Source organism: Oryx dammah, unplaced genomic scaffold, assembly GCF_014754425.2.
Source record: "Oryx dammah isolate SB20612 unplaced genomic scaffold, SCBI_Odam_1.1 HiC_scaffold_11210, whole genome shotgun sequence".
Taxonomy (NCBI): domain Eukaryota; kingdom Metazoa; phylum Chordata; class Mammalia; order Artiodactyla; family Bovidae; genus Oryx; species Oryx dammah.
Genome location: NW_024080603.1, coordinates 2,458,997 through 2,482,547, shown reverse-complemented (window position 1 = coordinate 2,482,547; position 23,551 = coordinate 2,458,997). Strand labels below are relative to the sequence as shown.

The window sequence follows — 23,551 nt, the reverse complement described above, 5'->3', positions numbered from 1 at the left end:
AACATAGGTATTAGGAATTAGGGTCAGGGTTTTTAATACCTACAAAGGAACAGGAGATAAGGAAGGGGTTAGAATCAGTCAGTTCTGTTCAGTTGTATCTGACTCTTTGCGACCCCATGGACTGCAGCATGCCAGGCCTACCTGTCCATCACCAACTCCCAGAGTTTACTCAAACTCATGTCCATTGAGTTGGAGTTAGAATGGAGCCCCACATAAAACTAGTGACCATGAGTGGGTGTCCTTTAGCTTAAATAAGGATTAGTAAAAACTCTACTTGTCACCCACTCAGCCTTTGGGTAGAAAATCAGAGGTCAAAGGGTATCACCCAGAATATAGTGTAGAGAATTAAAGAGATGGAAAATACAAAAAAGATATAGGGAGACCGGTCTAACAACCATCTCAAAAAATATGAGTTTCATAAAAGGAAAATACTGCTAATGGGAGAGGGGTAATAGTCAACAATCTAAGGGCTAAAAGTTCAGAATACAAGGAGAAATCTGTCTTCAGACTAAACAAACATGTTTAGTCCTTTTAGAGTAAAATTAATTAAAAACACACCTACATTTAGACATAACCTAGTGAAACAGCAGAATATGAAAAAAAAAAATCTTTAAAACTGTAAGCCTGAAAGATATATTATCTACAAGGGAGTGACATTTACATTGACAATTAACTTTTCATTCATTACAAGAGATACCAGGAACAATGTAAAATATTTTTGAAATGTTGAGGCAAACACAATTGCTTTTAAACAGCATTTAAAATATTTTAGGTATAAAATAGTTGATCAATCATAGTTTACATTCAATGAATAGTATTTTCCTCTCTATACTAACAAAAAGTATGTAAGGGAAGTCTAATCCACACACACAGTCTTATTCAAAATATTTCTTTGAGGAGTCTACTTTGCTTAAGAAGTTAGTGTCTAGGATGCTCTGTGTTTTAATCAAACTAGATGGATATGAGAATATCCATCTCATAAATTAATATATGTGCAACTAAGTTATTTTCTTTAAAACTACACCTTCACACAAGGGATTTCACATAGAGCAAACTATCTCTATAAACCACGCAGGGTCCAGGCTGGTTAAACCAGGCTGCTTTCCTCTTCTCCGTCTAGGTTCCAAGGTCTTTCTTCCTACTATGTATCCGAGATACTTCTTGGAAGTTGGATGGATGAAGACACACTAGAGCACTCCAACAGCGACACTGTTTGTGGGATAGGTAAGTGCCAAAGAATCCAATCCAGGAGTAAAGGATAGCAGCTAAACTCTAATTCTCTGTTCAGTGCAGGCAGTTTCTTGGTTCCTTGTTAGGGAAATTAAAATAGAAGTCTTATTCTGGCTTCAGAAACAGGACAGCAGGCCTCTCTGACCACCTGTCTGGGCACTGCCTAGATTCTGAATTCGGTGCCTGCCCTCAAGCACAGCAAGTCAGGAGTCACTTTACACAAGAAAGGCAGTGGGTTTTGGAATTCTTGAGCCCCTGGAGGTCTGGTCAACCCTAGGATCTAAGGAAATTCTGTGACTGACTCACAGGTGAAACAGCACTGGAAGAAGGTATAAAGTAAAACCAGTGCTGCATTTTTGCATGCAAACTGATGTTCACATCAGTTTGTGGCCTGGGATTATAAGCAGGAGTCCCTGAAACTACGATCTGAAGTCTCACCCACAAGGCAGATGCACTGCCCAGAACCTGTCCCGATTGTGACTCCAAACTGCTTTAATGAGGGACTTCCCAGTGCTGTTCAAGGCTGGATGCAGGCTGGACCAATCAGTGATGCATATACATACTGTCCTTGCTCTCTTTCCCTGGTGGCTCAGAGATTAAAGCGTCTGCCTCCAATGTGGGAGACCTGGGTTCAATCCCTGGGTCGGGAAGATCCCCTGGAGAAGGAAATGGTAACCCACTCCAGTATTCTTGCCTGGAGAATCCCATGGACGGAGAAGCCTGGTAGGCTACAGTCCATGGGGTCACAGAGTGTTGGACACGACTGAGCAACTTCACCATACGATACTATTGTTTCTATTTCTTTTCTTTTAATGCTTGTATATTGAAATTAAGTCAAATAATCTTCTATAAAAGACTGAAACTGTTTATGTGTGTAACAAGTGGTTTCTTTGGCTGACGAGTCCTTCAAACCTAAAACAAAAGTAAAACTTTTGGCAAAACATTCATTCTGCTCAATTATGCTGTATTATCTTATGACAAAAAAAAAAAAAAATTTTTAACTTGCATGTCCTTAAAAATGGAATGCTGCCAATAGCCAATGGCTGGCTGGCACAAAGAATGGCATTTTCTAGGCTAAAGAACAAAACCATTTCAACTTCACTCACCATGGAAAGGTTTTCTTCTGTTTTTTCTTGGTGTGAGATAGAAGGTGTATCAACAGTTTTGGAATCTTCACAAATGCACTGTTTACGTCTTCTTGCCCGGACGTCAGGAGTTTTTACTTTAAAACATAAAATCAGAAAATATATTAAGAATGTGCAAAAATTTTGCCTAATTTTATCAATTGTAATGGTGACAAGAATAGGAAGGATAAATTAAGTCTATAATTACCATGATATCTTAATGTTGATTAGCACCTCATTATTTATTATCAATGGACTAATTTTAGCAAATCTACTGAATACGTATCACATGCTGGATATCCAACTCTTTCCATGAATCATCTTATTTAATCTTCATATGAGCCCGGAGGGGTAGGTAGTTAATTACATCCATTTTACAGAAGAGGAACATGAAGCTTAGAGGGATTCAAGAAGTTGCCTGATGTGTTACACAGCTAGTACTGAAACCAGATCTGACTTCCAGTCCATGCTCTACTATGACCATAATTCACTGTCTCTATAAAATTCTCTCTGAACCTTCTCCCATTCTGGATTCCCTTTCTTCACATATGGTTACCCTACATCCCTCATTCTATTGGGTGACCTGTCCAAGGAAAAGTATATACAAGGAACAACAGAAAAGTGGGAATAGATCTGCTGCTGCTGCTAAGTCGCTTCAGTCGTGTCCAACTCTGTGTGACCCCAGAGATGGCAGTCCACGGCTCCCCCATCCCTGGGGTTCTCCAGGCAAGAACACTGGAGTGGGTTGCCATTTCCTTCTCCAATGCATGAAAGTGAAAAGCGAACGTGAAGTCGCTCAGTCGTGTCCGACTCCTTGTGACCCCAGGGACTGCAGCTTACCAGGCTCCTCCGTCCATGGGATTTGCCAGGCAAGAGTGCTGGAGTAGGGTGCCATTGCTTTCTCCAGTGACCTAGATCTAGTACTTTATTAATATAACAGAGTGCGCAATAGCTCCAAATATGGCTGTGAAGAGAGAGAAAGTCATGCCTGGGGCTACAGGAAAAGTCTCCCACCCTATGGGCTTAGCATATGGGAGCAGACAAAGAAATGGGGATGTGTGTGTCAGTCTCCTGACTTTGACCTACATGTGATCTCGCACACCAGTAAAACAGGACACAGTGACTGTCCTTGCCTCTCACCAGTCCTATCAGTTGGTAAGGGGAATGGCAGGCCAGGGGAAAAGCACGTCACAGGGGTTCTCTTCCCAATAATCTCCCTCATAGACAACACAGATAAGCTCCTGGCTTTCTTTTTCCATGAGTCAAGGCTCACGCCTGAAGGAAAAGGAAGATCAATTCCCTCTCCTCAACACTTCTAAAATTGTTTTTAACTGCCTGTTTTCTGGTTTATCTCTCCACAAGCCTGGAAGCTCCTCCTGGGCTGATCTGTATAGCATGTGCTCAACAAATGTATGTTTTCTAAGTCAGTGCTCACTAAATGCTTCTTTAAAAAGACACAAACACACCTGTCACCTCACATTGTCACCTTGTGTGTTTGTGTGTGTGTGTGTTGGTGAGAACATTTAAAAGTTACTTTCTTGGCAAATTGCAAGTATACAATTTATTATTAAAAACTGTAATCATCGTCTTATACATTAGAAGACCCGCGGAACCAACTCATCTTCTAAGCGAAAGTTTGTACTCTGATCAACATCTCTCCATCTCCTCCACCACTTCCTCCCCTAAGCCCTTGACAACCACCACTCAACCATCTATCTGGTTCTTTAAGCTTGACTTTTTAAGGTTCCACATATAAGTGACACCACAAAGAGTTTGCCTTTCTGTATCTTTCTATGCTTATTTCATTTAACGTGACATTCTCTAGGTTCACCTACGTTGCTACAAATGGCAGAACTAAATGCTTATTTCTTATAGATAACTCATTATATTAGTTAAGTGCAAAGTACTGCTAAAAATGGTTCATAAAAATTTCCCTGACTATATATTTCCTAGAAATATTCTTTCCACTATAATATATATTAAACATACACTAACACACATATGTAAGTATGGTATATTTGCTTAACAAATTCATATTCTAGCATTAGAATATTAGTCTTGAAAAGGTGGCATGAGTCCAACTTTTGCATGAATCATTATAAATTCTGATGTAATGGAATCTTAGTTGCAAAGACTTTAGTATAATGTCATTCTTTTCCAGCCCCACTATAAAGTAAACCAATTTGCATAGTTTCAGTAACAGTTCTATGAGTTCAGATCCAGTGTTATGAGAGATGAATGTTTGTTTAATGAATGTGTTTTGTTTCAACATATAATTCTAATACAATAGAACCATATAATCTATAAATTAAACCAAGTTTTGAAATGCCGTTTGTAAAAATAACTTATGCTTTTCAAGAGTTTAATAAACAGACAAAAAATTATCCCTAGTTATGAAACAATTTACACAAATCTGAAGACTTTGTTTTTCTAAGCAGAGGTATACACCTGTATAAAATAGCAAGAAACATTGCTATTCATACCAGTGACTACAGCATCACTCTCATCTCTACTGTCAGTCTCAACAGCACCATAAGATTTCAGCAGCTCTTTCATATTTTCATCATCTGCTTCATCCAAAGCAGTCTTCTGCTTTTCACCCTTTTGATTAGGGTTTGCTCCATGTTGTAGTAGCATCTCAGTTGCCTAGAAGGTATTTTTCCAAAGTTATCTCTACAGACACCTAAAATCAATCATTTCTGCTTTCATTATAGGATAACAGTATCGAATATTAAAAGTTATCAAAAAATTTCTCAAACTCTGACCAAGAAAATTTCAATTAAATTTGATATGACAACTGTAAACTGATTCACTGTTTGGCCTGATCTGTCTTCACAGGAAAATCAAATACAGTGGTATGAAAGTACCAGATATGCTGCTTTCATTGTCTAAGAGCAGACTTAGATAGACTGATGTGCAAAAGGATTTACTTTATCTCAGTTACACAGCCTTTTGCCCTCCCCTAAGCTGCTGGAAGATAGGGTACAGAAGGGAGCAAAGATCATTCCAGGATTTTATCATATTGTATTATATTATACTATACTATACACTGTATTATAAACCACCCATTAGATAAAGTTGAATAAAGTTTTACTTGAACTATAATACTTTAGATATGTTACTTGTTTAGGAGTTTTTATAAATTAGCTTGGAAACCTAATGTCCATTCTAATACTCTCTATGTAAATATGTTTCCTAAATAGATGACTTGTATTCACAGAATCTTAACAAGATAAAAAAGAAACAGAAATAATCTACCCCAACCCCATCTTTACAGAGGAGAAAACTGAGGTCAAAGACAAATGTTGAATGTGTGACATTCTAGGGGCAAAAGCTTCTGATATAAATACTGCTTTCCTGAATAATTCAAACTTGTGTATTAGAATTAAATTTGTGACTCATCAAAGTTAAAGACTGTCACTTATTAGTTGATAGTAAAAGTCAATTTAGTAAAAAACAGTCAATGATTCCATCTGCATAATACAAGCAACTCAAATCACTGAAAAACCTTTTGATCAGGAAAAGATGGTCAGTATTTTGTTAAAGATATGTTATGTTCTAGTAGCTTTTCTCTTTCCACTTGTGTTCAGGTATGGAGAAGCATAAAAATTTAGAAGCAAATGCACCAGTAGAAATTATGACAGTTCCTTATTTGTTCTATCAGCCTAGAATTAGCCCAGCATGAAGGAAAATATATTTGTTTTAAGGTCAAGCATACAAAACTCACTCCTGCTACTTACTAGCTATGTCCTTGGGCAAGCTACTTACCATTTGAATCTCATTTTTCTCACCCATGAGGCTTAAATGTGAACCCATGTATAAAGTATCTGGCACATGGTGGGGCTTAAGGGAAGACAGCCCCCTAATCAGCTGTGTGTAAGCCCCAGCCACGGTTCTGCCGGTCCTCCCTGCAGCATCCTGCCTCACTTTACGGAGTTTCCTTACACACATTTGTAGATCCGCCAAAGAACTGAGGAAGTTCCCCCTTTCAATCGCTGGAGGTGTCTCTCTACGCAGATGCATTCTGTCTGGTATCTTGCTCTCAGAATTTTAGCTGTTGGAGCCTTTGAAACTCCACATTCTGTCTTCTCAGCACTCTGAGATCATAAGGCTATTTGTTTTCCTCCTCCCTACACTACTGCCTGGAAACTCCCTCTAGCCCGTAAGGTGGGACAATCCACAAGGCTCATCTCATTTGCTTTTGTTCTCTCCTGCATGTTGTCTAATATCTCAAAACTGTTATTTTACGTATTTTGCACACTTTTCTAGCTTTTAAGGTGGGAGGGGATATCTTATCCCTGCTATCCTATCTTGTACAAAAGTGAGTGTCCATTCCCATCCATATTTTAGCTTTAAAAAAAAATCTTTTCCTCTCATTCTCCTTTTCCTTATCTTTTAATATTCCACAGTTTATAAGGTAGAATACAAAACCACCTTGGAAGATAACTTACAACAGAAACTAAGATTTTTTTTTTTAAATATGCAAGTTGAAAAAATAAGATGATGAACTCAACTTTGTATATAGTCATGCAAGAGAGAAAATCACAGGATATTATAGAATTGATACTTACTAGTTCTACAATTGGGCTTCACAGGTGGCACAAGTGGTAAAGAATTTGCCTGCAATGTAGGAGACCTGGGACAGGAAGATCCCCTGGAGAAGGAAATGGCAACCCACTCCAGTATTCTTGTCTGGAGAATCCCATGGACAGAGGAGAAGGACAGGCTACAGTCCATAGGGTCACAAAGAGTTGGACATGACTGAAATGACTTAGCACACACACAGGTCTACAATACCATATATTTATATATCTTGCTCCCTAATTTATCTTTCTAGATTATCTATCAATATCCTACCTCAAAAAAAAAAATAGGGACAAAAGGGAAAAAGTGAATTAGAAATAAAAAGAACAAATGACAAACTGTTGCATGGAGGGAAAGTTAATGAAGATATAAGGAAAGATGCTGGGCAATATATGTGTCAAAGTAATGAAAATATCATTAAAAACACTACCTCCTTCATTTCAAATAGAATATTTCTCTTTTAAGTGAAGGCAATAGAGATATGGAAGGTTAATCCAAAAGCAAACTTTATCTGTATCACCACCTAGGTATCAAGAACATCAGTGATTCTCTAGAACAAGCAATAATAGCACACTATGGTCCACAGGCCAAATCCTGTCTGCTGCCTGATTTTGTAAATGTAGTTTTAGTGGTGCACAGTCAAAACCCACCCATTTACAAACAGTCTAGGGTTGCTTTTATAACAGAATAGCAGGTGAGTGATTGCAGTAGAGGCTGTGTGGCCCAGAAACCCTAAACTACTGATTATCCAGCCCTTTGCAGGAAATATTTACCAATCCTTGCTCTAGACCACAGCTGTCCAACAGAGGTCTCTGTGATGATAGAAATGTTCTAATCTGCATTGTCTAACACGGGATCCACTTGCCACATGTAGCTACTGAGTACTTCAAATGTGGCTAATGCAACTGAAGAACTGAATTTTTAAATTTAATTGATTTTAGGTAATTTAAATTTAAATAGTCATTATGTGGTATATAGTACAGACAGTGCAGCTCTAGATCAAACTCTTTATTTCAAGGGTAAAGTTATCTTTATCTTTTTCAAGCAGCAGAACTAGGCCTAGAATTCAAGATCTCCAGTTCTGTGTCTTGTCTGCTAAACCAAGTTCCTTTCTGCTATTTCCTGTGGTTAATTTTCAGTTCTTGACACTTATCTTTACAGAAGACCCTCAACGTCTGAGTAATCATCTTCTCTACCCCTTGAAGTTACCAAATTGCTATGAGAGAAGCTAGAGTCTTCAAAATAGGAAAATTTTCACTTATGAAGAGAAAGTCACTCAGTCGTGTCCGAATCTTTGTAACCCCATGGAATGTAGCCTGCTGGCTCCTCTGTCCATGGAATTATCCAGGCCAGAATACTGGCCAGAAATACTGGCCAGGAAAATATGCTACAAATTGATAACAAAGTCAAAATGTAAAGACGTAGGATTGCCTAAAAAGAAAGTGAAAGTTACTCAGTCATGCCCGATTCTTTGTGACCCCACAGATTATACAGTCCATGGAATTCTCCAGGCCAGAATACCAGAGTGGGTAGCTGTTCCCTTCTCCACGGGATCTTCCCAACCCAGGGATGGAAACCAGGTCTCCTGCATTGCAAGTGGATTCTTTACCAGCTAAGCCACAAGGGAAGCCCAAGAATATTGGAGTGGGGGGCCTATACCTTCTCCAGGGGATCTTCCTGACCTAGGAATCGAACCAGGGTCTCCTGCACTGCAGGCGGATTCCTTACCAACTGAGCTACCAGGGAAGCCCAGGATTTCCTGAAGTCATATATTAAAATAATATTGTAGAAATGCTTAAAGCACCTGTGAAGCAAAACTGATAAGGGATAAACTAAAAGGTAAAACTGTTAACCTAAAAAAGGAAAAATCAGGATTTTAATATGGTGGTGGTGGTGGTTTAGTCGCTAAGTCATGTCTGATTCTTCCGACCCCACGGACTGTAGCCTGCCAGGCTTCTCTGTCCATAGGATTCTCCAGGCAAGAATGCTGGAATGGGTTGCCATTTCCTTCTCCAGGGGATCTTCCCAACCCAGGAATTGAACCTGGGTCTCCTGCGTCGCAGGCAGATTCTCTATCGACTGAGCTACGACTAGAAAGAGTTAAATTTATTATATAAAAATTTAAAGTGTGATGTTGACTCTTCTGAAGATTTAATGTAGATTATAATGAACTAGCAGTATTAAAAATACAAGACTTGTCTTTAAATTACCTTATCTAAATTACTTTGGAATATGGTGTTTTTAGCTGGATACTGTAAAGCTAAAGCCAAGAAGAACTACATGATCACTATATTCTTATTTAGAAATTACCAAACTTTCTGGCAAGAGCCAGAGAGTAATTATTTTGTGTGTGTATGCCGTGGTGTCCCTGTCACAACTACTCAGCTCTACTGACAGAGCACAAAAGCAGTCACAGACAACATGCAAACAAATGAGCGTGACTGTGTTCCAGTAAAACTTCATCCATGTGCACGAAAACGCGAATCCCATGAAATTTTCACGAAATAGTCTGTCTTCCCCCACCTAGTCATGTAAGACTATAAAAACTACTTTCAGCTATCAGCTGTTCCAAAACAGGCAAAGGGCCAGAATTGCCCTGGGAGCTGTTTGCCAGCCCTTGCTCTAGGAGAGAAATGTGTTTTACACAGTGATATGGATTAACAATTCTGAAAATGCTTTACATTTATATGAGAGTTGGACAAATAAGTAAATAAACCGTGGATAAAAATAACCAGGTTTATCATTGTCAGAAAAAGAAGTTATAAAGAAACAAGATGGATAAAAGCTAGAATGATCTCTGTGAAGCTGGATTAGAGTCTGAGAAGACAGTTTTAATTCATGTTTATTTTAATATAGACAGATAGATTAATTCATAGATATAGAAATGAGTATACATGTATTAGTATACTCACATATTTTTCTGTCTTTACCCCCTGAAAGGGCCTAGAAGGAGTGACAAGCTGATAGCAACAAACATAAAAAAAGAAAAATCAGGATTTTAATATAAGTGTATTAATACAGGACCTAGGGCCAAAACTGTGGCACCTTTTAAAATTTTTGAAAAAAAAAGAACTTCCCTGAGACCATGAGGCAAAAAGTCACCCATGAGATAAAGGATGTCCTATGTGCTGTCATACTCTTTTGCCAGAAAAGCTAGGCCAAGAAAACATACTTTATTGCGTCTCTGCTGTACCAGAAATCAAGCAGTATATATTTCAGTTAGAAACTAAATATAATACTACTTAGAGGAGTTAACACAGCAGGCCTAAGACTGCTCTCTAGAGAGGCCGCTTATGTGGCTGGCCTGTAGCTGGCATGCGAGAACTGGGCTGGCAGTCAGTGTCCAGCACTGATATACACCTTTCCCTAATTGCTGCGACTCTCTGTACTTAAACTGTTGACACACACGATGTGGTGTATGCTTCTGGGAGTCTGGAATCTTGGTAAGTGCTAGGTAGAGGGTGCCCACATGACCAGCCCTCAGTATAAATCATGAGCATTAAGCTTCTAATCAGCTTTACCGGACAAAAACTTCGTACTTATGTCACTACACTTTCACTGCTGAGGGAAAAGCAAACCGTATGTGGCCTCTCGTGAAGAAGAGTACATAGAAGAGCCTGCACACGGATACCTCCAAACTCCACCTTCTCCTCTGATAATCCAACTATGTATCCTTACTATATTGCTGGAATAAATCTTACCCATGAATACCATATGCTGAGCTCTGTAACACCTTCTAATAAATTTCCAGACATAGGCGTGATGTTGGGGGTGGGGTCCTTATATTCTATATTGCATATATGCAATATTCTATATTGCATTTTTCAGGATAGTCTAAAATCCTAATTTTCCTACTATGAATGTTTTGCCCTTATTTAAGTGCTTTCACTTTAAATGACCTTTTTCCTGTGCAAGTAACCAGCAGGTTCATCACTTCAGTGACTCTTCCTGTTTGTTTTCTTCCACAGCACGATCACATAACCTCAAGATTTTGTCAATTCCTTTTTAATTTAAACATCTTTAAGATTAAAGAGTTTGTTTGTTCAAAAGAAGCCTCCCTGGACATTAGCCTACCCATCTGGTACTATTCTTAATTATTAGTTTATACCTTTTATTTCTGCAAGTCACAAATTCAATATTTTCTCTCACATGACTATATATTCAGGCTGAAAACAGTAGAGATACATTTTCACAAAAACTACCAGACTATTAAAAAATACCTAGAGACAGATAAAGTGGTATTAGTGAGAGATCCAAAATATTTTTTTACATGAATCTTGGTTTTATACTGTTGTTGCTAGTAATTTCCTTAATGACTTTTCAAAGCGAAAAATTATTCCTGAAATCTACACTATCTACAGACAAATTTTCTCCTAAAGTTTGTCAAAAAAAGAGATAAGTTTAAAAATCTGAAGAATTATAACATCTAGATTTCAAATTTAGTGTTACTCTAATAATTAACCTAGTAATTTACCCCTGTTATTTTCACCATAGTAGTTTATAAAAAAATGAGAAAAAAAATACAACAACCCCCAAAGAAGCAACTTAAGCTTTTACTCATTTCTTTGAAACTTCAAACTCACTAAGAAATTTCTGAGTTTAAAATTGTCCGGTTATCAAATATATCATCACTATATATACTCTTATATACAACAGCAAATAATTTAAGACAATTAAAATTATAATGTATTACATTGATGATAGGCTGTGTTTACTCTTAGCCATTTCATTTTATTCTGATTTACATGAATTACACAATGAAGAGACAATGGAAACAGGATTCATTAGGAAATATATTGCTTTTCTAAACTATATGTAATATCATATACACTTGTGCCTCTAAGTAAAGTTTTAAAAATTCTTTGTCTTAAGGAATCACTTTAACTAGCAATTTAAAATACCTTCACTGTCTTCATTCACTTTTTAAAGAAAAAGAAATAGGAACCTAATACGATGCACTATACCTTTAAATGGTTGTTTGCAACAGCATCATGTAAGGGTACAATTCCATCTACATTTTCACAATTAACATTAGCACTAGCTTTTAACAACTCTACATCACTCCATCCATTACTAGCTGCCTTATGAAGTGGTGTCCAAGCTAAAAAAGGAAAAAAGAGAAAACAAAAGAAGCTACTTACAAATCAATACTCAAGTAGTATCCTCATTATTAAGTTTATTTGCACTAATGGAATGAATATATATATTGATTCAAATGTATATACTAAGTACTGGACAGGAAATAATATTGAAAACAGGCTATTTTAACATCCTCTGAGCCCACAGCTGCCCTTGAACATGGCCCTGTCCACCAGAAGGCCCAGGACCCAGCTCTTCCCACAGTGCACACACAGTAGACCCAGGACACCCAGGGCCCTGCAGCCAGAGACCCTGGAGCCCAGTTCTACCCACCAATGGGTAGGGAACAGCCCCAGAAACCCCTGGGCCTAAGCCTTGTCCATCGGCAAGCCTGCTCTAGCCTTGGGAATAGACTCAGCCACTAGCAGGTGGACACCAGCCCCTGGATTATTACAGCTCCACAGCCTGCTGTGACAGAAGGCAGTCTATCAACAAGCAGGCCAGCACCAGCCCTAGGACCAGCTGGGCCCAAGTTCTGCTCAGCAGTAGGCCAACATAAACTTTAGGTCCACTGAACCCCACAGCCACCTGTATCAAGAACTGGTCCCACTCATCAGCAGTCCAACACAAGCTCTAGAGCGTGTGGGCCCTGCATCCAGTCCCCAAGACCTGGCTCTGCTCACCAGTGGGCTGGCAGTAGTCCCAAGAACTAGCTTCATCCACTGGAAGGCAGAAAACAGCCCTGGGATCTCCTATATCCAGACTCTGCCCATCAGTAACCAAGCACTAGTCCTGGGGTCTCCTGGGGTTCAACAGCCAACTGCCTTGTGACATAGCTCCACCAACCAGGCCAGCAGCCTCCACACATAGCAGGGCAACCAACCCAACTGGGGACAAGCCAAGCCTACCAGACCACCCACAGCAGTCAGACTGACACAAAAGAAGGACGCATGTAGCCTACATAGTGGGGACACCTAGAACATATAGTGCTGGTAATCAGAGGGAAGTGAGTTCCTAGAAGCATAAGACATTTCCTATAAGAGGCTACTTCTCCAGGGTTGGGAAATGTAGCAAACCTATCAGATACACAGAAATAAACTAGTTAGTTAGGCAAAATGAGGCAACAGAGTTTAAAAGAAAGAAACAAGATAAAGCCCCAGGAGAAGAACTAAGTGAAGTGGAGATAGGAAAACTATCTAAGAAAGAGTTCAAGGTAATGACTATAACGATAGTCAAAGAACTTGGGAGAAGAATGGATAAATAGAGAAATTAGAAGTTTTTAACAAAGAGTTAGAAAACAAAGAACAACCAAACAGAGACGAAGAATACAATAACTGAAATGACAAATAGACTAACAGGAATTAACACTACAATAAATGATATACAAGAACGTATCAGCAAGCCGGATGACACAGGAGTGGAATTCAAAATGTAAAGACAGTTTAAGAGCTCTCTGGAACAATATCAAGTGTGCCAATATTTTCATTATAGGAGTCCCAGATGAAGAAAAGAAAGAAAGGGACTGAAAACATATTTGAAAACATAATAGCTGAAAGGTCCCCTAGCCTGGGAAACGAAAGAGACATCCAGGCCCAGGAAACAAGATCAAGACAGTCCCAAACAGGATCAACTTAAAAAGGACCACATTAAGACACATTGTGATTTAAATAGAAAAATTTAAAGACAGAGAACATAAAAAGCAGCAAGAGAAAAGCAACAAATAACATACTAGGGAACTTCCATGAGACTCCTGGCTAACTTTACAACAGAACTCTGCAGGTCAGAAAGCAGTGGTACCATATATTTAAAGTGATGAAAGGGAAAAATGTACAACCAAAATATTGTACCCAGCAAGGTTTTTAGCAAATATGATGAAGATATCAAAAGCTGTATAGACAAGGAAGAGCTAAAAGAACTCAGCACCACCAAACCAGCTTTATGAGAAATGTGAAAGGGATTCCTCTAAGCAAAAAAGAAAAGGCCACAACTAGAAACATGAATACTATTATGAAAGGAAAAAGTTAATTGGCAAAGGCAAATATACAGTAAAGACAGTAAGTCAACTAGGTACAAAATTAATAGGAAGTTTAAAAGACAAAAGAAACAAAATCATCTATAACCGTAATAAGTAGTTAGGGAACACACAAAACAGATGAAAAATATGATACTAAAGACAGATATTGAAAACTCCTTACACTACTGGAGGAGTGGAGAGTAAATATGCAGGGTTGTTAAAATGCGTTTGAAACTAAGAGATCAGAAGCAAGTTAAAATAATCATATAATATATATATATATGAATATAAATTCTGTCTTTTTTCATTTTTTTCTTTTGTTTTCTTATTTTTATGATTAACTTTAATATTATGTTTAGTTTCCATTTTCTTTTTTGCATATCTATTATAGATTTTTCACTCATGGTTACCATGAATGTGTGTATAAGTGAAAAATCTATAATAGATATGCAAAAAAGAAAATGGAAACTAAACATAACATTAAAGATAATCATAAAATAACAAGAAAACAAAAGAAAAAAATGAATAAAAAAAGAATTACAAAAACAACTCCGAAACTATGAACACAATGGAAATAAGAACATATATATCAACAATTACTTTAAAAGTAAATGGACTAAATGCTCCAATCAAAAGACAAAGAGTGACTGAATGGATACAAGAACAAGACCCATATATATATACTGCCTACAAGAGACTCACTTCAGATCTAAAGACACACACAAATTGAAAGGTAGGGGATGGAAAAAGGTATTCCACGCAAATGGAAACAAAAAGCAACCTGGAGTAGCACTATCTGTATCAGATAAAATACTTTAAAACAAAAATTGTTATAAGAAACAAATAAACACATCACATAATGACCAAGGAATTAATCCAAGAAGAAGGTATAACAATTTAAAATATATCTGTATCCAATACAAGATCACCTAAATATATGAAGCAAATATTAACAGACATAAAGGGAAAAATCAACAGTAACACAATAATAGTAGGGGATTTTGACACCCCACTTTCATCAGTGGACAGATCATCCGGAAAGAAAACCAATAAGGAAAAACTCATAAATGACACATTATATTAGGTGGACTTAAACTGATATATATAGAACATTCCATCCCAAAGCAACAGAATAGACATTCTTTTCAAGTGTACATGGAACATTCTCCAGGAGAGGTCACATGCTAGGCAACTAAACAAGTATAGGTAAATATAAGAACACTGAAACCATATTAAGTATCTTTTCATTCATACTGAAATCACTGAGACTAGAGATCAACTACAGGAATAAAACTGAAAAAACACAAACATATGGCGGCTAAACAATATACTACTCAACAACCAATGGATCACTGAAGAAATCAAAGAAAAAAAACAACAAACACGTACAGACAAATGAAAATGAGGACATAATGATCCAAAATCTATGGGATACCACAATAGCAAGTTCTAAACCTCTACAGAAGAAAAGTCTCAAATAAACAACCCAAACTTATCCCTAAAGGAACAGGAGAAAGAAGAACAAAAAATGTGAAAGCAGAAGGAAAGAAATCATAAAATTCAGAGCAAAAATTAAAATTAAATAGAGGCAAAATAAATAGAAAAAAAATCAGTGAAACTAAGAGCTGATTCTTTGAAAAGATAAAATTGAAAACACTGTGGCCAGATATGCCAAGGAAAAAAGAAAGGCCCAAATAAAATAAAATATAAATAAAAATGTTACGATTAACCGCACAGAAATGCAATGGATCATAACAGATTATTACAAATAACTACATGCCAATAAAAAGGACAACCTACAAGAAAAGGAAAAATTCCCAGAAATATACAATCTCCTAAGACCTAACCAGGAAGAAATACAAAATATAAACAGATCAATTACCAGTAATTAAATTGAATCAGTAATTAAAACTCCCAACAAAGTCCAGATGGCTTCATAGATGAATTCTACTAAACATTTAGGGAAGAATTAACACCTGTCCTTCTCAAATTATTCCCAAAAATTGCAGAGGAAGAAACACTTCCAAATTCATTGTACATGCCCAGCATCTCCTTGACACCAAAATCAGAAAAAGATATCACACACACAAAATAATATTACAGGTCAATATCACTGATGAACAAAGGTGCAAAAATCAACAAAATTTTAGCAAATCGAATCCAACAATACATTAAAAGTATCATACACCCATGATCAAGTGGGATTATCCTAGGAATGCAAGGAATTTTCAATGTCTGCAAATCGATTCATGTGACATACCACCTTAACAAAATGAAGAATAAAAATCGTATGATCACACAGATGCAGAAAAAGCTTGTGATAAAATTCAACATCCATTTGTGATCAACTCTCTAAAAAGTGGGCATAGGGGGAACATATCTTAACAAAATAATAAAGGCCATATATGACAAACGACAGCTAACATCATACTCAACAGTGAAAAGCTAAAAGCATTTCCTCTAAGATTAGGAACAAGACAAGGATGCCCACTCTCACATTTATTCAACCTATTATTAGAAGGCCTAGCCGTCTGTGGGGTCGCAGAGTCGGACATGACTGAAGCGACTCAGCAGCAGCAGCAGCAGCCACAGCAATGAGAGAAGAAAAAGAAATAAAAGGAATCCAAACTGCAAAGGAAGAAGTAAAGCTGGCACTCTTTGCAGATGACAAAATGCTATACATAGAAAGATCCTAAAGATACCACCAAAAAACTACTAGGGCTTACCAGTAAATTCAGTTAAGCTGCAGGATACAAGATTAATATACAGAAATCTGTTGCATTTCTACACACCAACAGCAAATGATCAGAAAGCAAAATTAAGGAACTTTCTCATCTTCAACTGCATCAAAAAGAATAAATACCTTGGAATAAACCTACCTAAGGAGATAAAGCATCACTATGAACAAAGCTAGTGGAGGTGATAGAATTCCAGTAGAGCTATTTCAAATCCTGAAAGATGAAGCTGTGAAAGTGCTGCACTCAATATGCCAGCACATTTGGAAAACTCAGCAGTGGCCACAGGACTGGAAAAGGTCAGTTTTCATTCCAATCCCTAAGACAGGCAATGCCAAAGAATGCTCAAACTACCACACAACTGCACTCATCTCACACGCTAGGAAAGTAATGCTCAAAATTCTCCAAGTCAGGCTTCAGCAATACGTGAACTGTAAACTTCCTGATGTTTACGCTGGTTTTAGGAAAGGCAGAGGAACCAGAGATCAAATTGCCAACAGCCGCTGGATCATGGAAAAAGCAAGAGAGTTCCAGAAAAACATCTATTTCTGCTTTATTGACTATGCCAAAGCCTTTGACTGTGTGGATCACAATAAACTGTGGAAAATTCTGAAAGAGATGAGAATACCAGACCACCTGACCTGCCTCTTGAGAAATCTGTATGCAGGCCAGAAAGCAACAGTTAGAACTGGACATGGAACAACAGACTGGTTCCAAATAGGAAAAGGAGTATGTCAAGGCTGTATATTGTCACCCTGCTTATTTAACTTATATGCAGAGTACATCATGAGAAATGCTGGACTGGAAGAAGCACAAGCTGGAATCAAGATTGCTGGGAGAAATATCCATAACCTCAGATATGCAGATGACACCACCCTTATGGCAGAAAGTGAAGAGGAACTCAAAAGCCTCTTGATGAAAGTGAAAGAGGAGAGTGAAAAAGTTGGCTTAAAGCTCAACATTCATAAAACAAAGATCACGGCATCTGGTCCCATCACTTCATGGGAAATAGATGGGGAAACAGTGGAAACAGTGTCAGACTTTATTTTTTGGGCTCCAAAATCACCGCAGACGGTGACTACAGCCATGAAATTAAAAGACGCTTACTCCTTGGAAGAAAAGTTATGACCAACCTAGATAGCATATTCAAAAGCAGAGACATTACTTTGCCGACTAAGGTCCATCTAGTCAAGGCTATGGTTTTTCCAGTAGTCATGTTGGATGTGAGAGTTGGACTGTGAAGAAGGCTGAGCGCCGAAGAATTGATGCTTTTGAACTGTGGTGTTGGAGAAGACTCTTGAGAGTCCCTTGGACTTCGAGGAGATCCAACCAGTCCATTCTGAAGGAGATCAGCCCTGGGATTTCTTTGGAAGGAATGATGCTAAAGCTGAAACTCCAGTACTTTGGCCACCTCATGCGAAGAGTTGACTCATTAGAAAAGACTCTGATGCTGGGAGGGATTGGGGGCAGGAGGAGAAGGGGACGACCGAGGATGAGATGGCTGGATGGCATCACTGACTCGATGGACATGAGTCTGAGTGAACTCTGGGAGTTGGTGATGAACAGGGAGGCCTGGCGTACTGCAATTCATGGGGTCGCAAAGAATCAGACACGACTGAGCAACTGAACTGAACTGAAGGAGATAAAAAACCTATACTCAGGAAATTATAAAATAGTGATGAAAAAACTGAAGATGATACAAACAGTTGAAAAGATAAGATATACTGTATTAGAAAAATTAGTAGTTAAAATGACCATACTAACCATGGAGATCTAAGATTCAATATAAGTCCTATCAAAATACCAATGGGATTTTTCACAGGGATAGAATCATTTTAAAACTTGTATGATAGCACAAAAGATCTTAACTAGGCAAAATAAACTTGAGAAAAAAGAACAGACTGGAGGAATCACATTCTCGGACTTCAGATTAGACTACAAAGCTAAGTAATCAAAACAGTCTCATATGGGCAGAAAAAGAGACACACAGATCAATGAAACCGAATAGACAGCCCAGAAATAAATCCACACACTTACGTCAGTTAATCTATGACAAAGGAGGCAAGAATAAACAATGGAGAGAAGACAGTTTCTTCAATAGTGGTACCGGGAAAAACTGAACAGCTATATGTTAAAAAAAAAATGAAATCAGAATTGTTCTCACACTATATATAAACATAAACTCACAATGAACCAAAGAACCAAATGTATGACTGGAAACCATAAAACTCATAGAAGATGCTTTTTGAGTAAATTATAGCAGCACTGTTTTGGATCTGTCTCCTAAGACAAAGGAAACAAAATTAAAAAATTAAAAAATGGAATCTAGTTGAACTTAAAAGCTTTTTCACAGCAAAGGAAATCATTAACAAAAAGAAAAGAAAATCTACTGAATGGCAGAAAATATCTGCAAATGATATGACTGGTAAGGGGTTAATATCCAAAATAGATAAACAGCTTATACAACTCAACATCAAAAAACAAACAGGCCAATCAAAAAGTGGGCAAAAGACCCGCACAGACGTTTTTCCAAAGAAGATATACAGATGGACAACAGGCACATGAAAAGATGCTCAACACTGATGAGCATCAAAACAATGCAAGTCAAAGCCACAGTGAGATATTATCCCACTCAGGTCAGAATGATTATCATCAAAAAGAACACAAACAGTGTTCACAAAAAAGAATACCAACAAATAACAAATGTTGGTAAGGATACATAAAAAAGAGAGCCCTTACACACTGTTGGTGGGCGTGCGAAATGGTGCAGCCACTGCAGAAAAACAGTATGGAGGTTTCTTAAAAAACAGAACTCCACACGACTCAGCAATTCCACTGTTGGGTATGTATCTGAAGAAAACAAAAACACTAATTCAAAAAGATACATGCACCCCCATGTTCACAGCAACATTATTTACCATAAGTAAACGAGTACTACTTGGCCATAAAAAGAATGAAATTTTGCCTTCTGCAAAAACATGGATGAACCTGGAGGGTATTATGCTTAGTGAAATAAGTCACTTATACATAGAATCTAAAAAATAAAAGAAACAAGTAAATACAATAAAACAAAAACAGATTCATGGATATAGACAATAAACTAGTGGTTACCAGGGGGGAGAGGGATGAAGAGAGGGGCAAGATAGGGTAAGGAATTAAAAGGTATAAACTACTATACATAAAATAAATAAGCTCAAGGATATATTGTACAGTACAGGGAATACAGTCAAGATTTTATAATAACTAAGTGGAATATAGTCTATCAATTTTGAATCACTATGTTGTACACTTGAAACTAATACATTATAAATCAAGTATCTCTCAATAAAAACATAATCTTCATTTTTTAAAACAAATTAATCTCATCAAAAATATTTATTGATACAAGTGACAAAAGACTAAGAGAACACAAGCTATCATGGGACCAAGTAAGCACCAATCACACCAAATGGTTTCAAATCAGGTATTAAATTAGAGTAAGATCATCTGACCTTCCCATTTATATCTTGTATTGTCACATTTCTCTTTAAAAAGACATGTGAACAATCAATCTGAGTTTTTTTCCCTCTGGAATTTCTTACACAAGTTTTGTGTGTGTGTGTGTGCTTGAGAAAAATGTTAGAAGATCAATTTAAAAATGGAGCTTTAAGATAAAACAAGACCTGAAAGAAAAAAAGGAATATTACCAAGAAATTAGAAAAGAAGGGACAAGGAAAGAGGAAAGTTTGGCATTCCCTATAAAGTTAGGTAATGATATTAAAGCCTCCAAGGAAAATGCCTAAATAAAGCTTCTTTATTGAAAAATGAATGAAAATAAATGAATGCTCCCAAAGGTATATTAAAAGCTGTTTCCATGGTTATTTTGGCAATTGGTGGCAACTAAGATAAACCCTAAAATATTATAAAAAGAAATTTCAAAGTGAGCTCCTATACAACAGTCAGGATCAAAATGGGGGAGGGTGGGTGAAATGTATCTATCAGTGACTTCAAATCATAAAGACATTTACAGTTTAAAAATCCAAACCTGCATTATCTTTTAGATTCACGTCTGCTCCAGATTCTATTAGAGCTTTCACCAGAGACAAATGTCCTCTTCTGGCAGCCAAATGAAGCCGGCTTTCCCCTGTGGCATTCCTTTTATCGATCCCAGATGTTTTCCTTTCTGTAAATTTGCCAAGCAAAACTGAGTTTTCTGCCAAGTGCTGATTATTATGAAGGATCTTAGAAAACACAAAGCAACCTCCTAAAAACACCCTAAAAAGGATGCACTACACAGAAAGTGAAAGTCATTCCGTCATGTCCGACTGTTTGCAACCCTTGGACTGTAGCCCACCAGGCTCCTCTATCCATGGAATTCTCCAGGCCAGAATACTGGAGTGGGGTGCCAATCCCTTCTCCAGGGGATCTTCCCAAGCGAGGCATCGAATCCAGGCCTCCTGCATTGCACTCAGATTCTTTACCATCTGAGCCACCAGGGAAGTCCCACACAGAAACATACCTCAATTAATATTATAATTGCTGTTGCTATTTTAAAACACAATTCGTAAAGAAATGTAGAGCATCTGAGCACATTAATTCATTCTAGCTGTTGTTCACTCTATCCTAAGCTTGACTGAAACAAATAAGACTTGCTTCATTTCTATACTCGTTTCTCTCAGTAGTCCATAATCCTCTTTCTATATTTATTCTCATATCTCAACGAGTGTGTTTCTGATGACAAAAGATGTCAAGAACCAAACTATGGCCTATTGAGCATTTCATTTTTCTTTCACAGAAAATTCAGTACAATATTAATATCTAAATATTTTTATTTCTTTTCCTTACATCACAAGTTAGAAATACTAAAAACAATGAAATTTTCCCCTAAACTATGCTAACATTATATAAAGAAAACAGAAGACACTATCTCTTCGAGTGGCCTGCAGCCTAGGGGAATGAGAGCCATGTAAAAAATTACATGAAAATCTGATTAAGTGCTACGAGAGAAACATACTAGTTTCTTGTGGTTCTACAGACTAGAAATCCAACACCAAGGTGTCAGCAGGGCTACAATTTCTCTGGAAGCTATAAGGAAGAATCCTTCCTTGCTTTCTCCAACTTAGCTTCTTTGGCTTTTGGCCACATTGTTCTTTTGTCTGGCTCTTCACATTATCTTCTCTTTCCTTGCATGTCTCAAAGCTGTCTCTATTTTTCTTTTATAAGGATACTTGTTAGATTTGGGTCCCATTTGGAAAATCCAATACAATTTCCTCATCTCAAGGTCCTTAACTATATCTGCAAAGATTCTTCTTCTAAATAAGGTAATATTCACTCTTTAAATGCAACAGTATCATAGATTCCAGGGATTAGGACATGGACATGGGTTTTTTTGGGGGCCACTATTCAATCCACTATACTACTACTACTACTACTAAGTCGCTTCAGTCGTGTCCGACTCTGTGTGACCCCACAGACAGCAGCCCACCAGGCTCCCCCGTCCCTGGGATTCTCCAGGCAAGAACACTGGAGTGGGTTGCCATTTCCTTCTCCAGTTTTCCTTTAAAATTGGAGGAAGTTACAGTTCAGTACACACAGGCAAAGTCATATCCGACTCTTTGTGACCCCATGGACTGTAGCCCACAGGCTCCTCTGTCCATGGAATTCTCTAGGCAAGAATACCGGAGTAGGTTGCCATTCCCTTGGAGGTATGTATAAGAAGCACTTTAGTTTACATGAGAGGGAGACAATGGGGAAAAGTTCCAAAAGGATGCCTAGTATTCCTACATCTTACTCTATCAACTTCTTCTTACTAATCAACTTAGCAGGGCTTAACATTTGACCTGAAGTAGTCCAGCCTATGGTTCACCACAGAACTAGCTCCAAGAACTACCAAAGAATAGTCATTTATCCATATTGTCAAACACACACAGTTCATGTATCTGACAAAAAGAAACTAGTGGCTATGCTTCTTTAATTTCCCTTATGTTAAAAGGGCTCAGTGAAAGTTCGAAGGGATCTGACACAATCCAGATCTGCTGCCCCGCCTCAACCTCCTTGCTGTCTCTACTGTTCACCTTATCCCCTCTAACATAACAAATAGACAAAAATACGACAAGATAGTGAAAGACTAGGAGATTCTCAAGTGGTGTGTTATAGTAAAACCACTTAACAAATAGAGCCGAAATATCTTATAAATTAGGGAATGACTAAAAAAATAAAACAGTAAATATGAAAGTGTATATAATTCTTTGAAGGAGAGTGGATTGCTAGGAGTGGTCATGCAAAAACCTTGTCCTTGTATAGTATAGGAATATAAACCTTGGCTGCAGGTAGCTTTGGAGACATTTTTTCTTTTTCTGAAATTTTGAATTTTTTTGTGTGATTGGATATTAGTAGGCATATGAATTTCTGAATCTGGTTTTTCTTTTTTCTCTTTACAATTTCTTATACCGTTTTCATCTCCATTGACAAATTCCTCACCTGAAAAAAAAACATTTTGAAGTATCAGTATTGTATTTCTCTTTACTGGTTATAGGACTAAGAAAGAGTTTAGTCATATAATTGCTCCATGTTTCTGTTCCTTTCTAGACTGCTTTTTTATTTAAAGGAATGGAAGCCATTTAAAATGTTTTCATAAAGCAAACGTAAATTAGTTTCCTGGATGCAATTTCAACAGTGAATCACTAAAATCAATGGAGCTAACATTTTCCTGCTATAAAAATGTTGTTAGGTTTCTTGACATCAAGTAGGTGCTATATTAAAAAGAAAGCTAAAAACTCATAGAAATACTTTTTTAACTTCTGTCA

At 37.5% G+C, this 23,551-nt stretch overlaps 1 protein-coding gene across 1 annotated transcript in view; it reads right to left on the bottom strand.

Annotated features, from left to right (window-relative positions):
- The window catches only part of LOC120860965 (ankyrin repeat domain-containing protein 31-like), a 134,404-nt gene that overhangs the window by 38,275 nt on the left and 72,578 nt on the right, over window positions 1-23,551 (bottom strand). Inside the window, 5 exon segments of the mRNA XM_040236671.1 lie at window positions 2,337-2,452; window positions 4,838-5,000; window positions 11,903-12,039; window positions 20,791-20,928; window positions 23,064-23,225. Coding sequence (XP_040092605.1) covers window positions 2,337-2,452; window positions 4,838-5,000; window positions 11,903-12,039; window positions 20,791-20,928; window positions 23,064-23,225 — 716 coding nt within the window.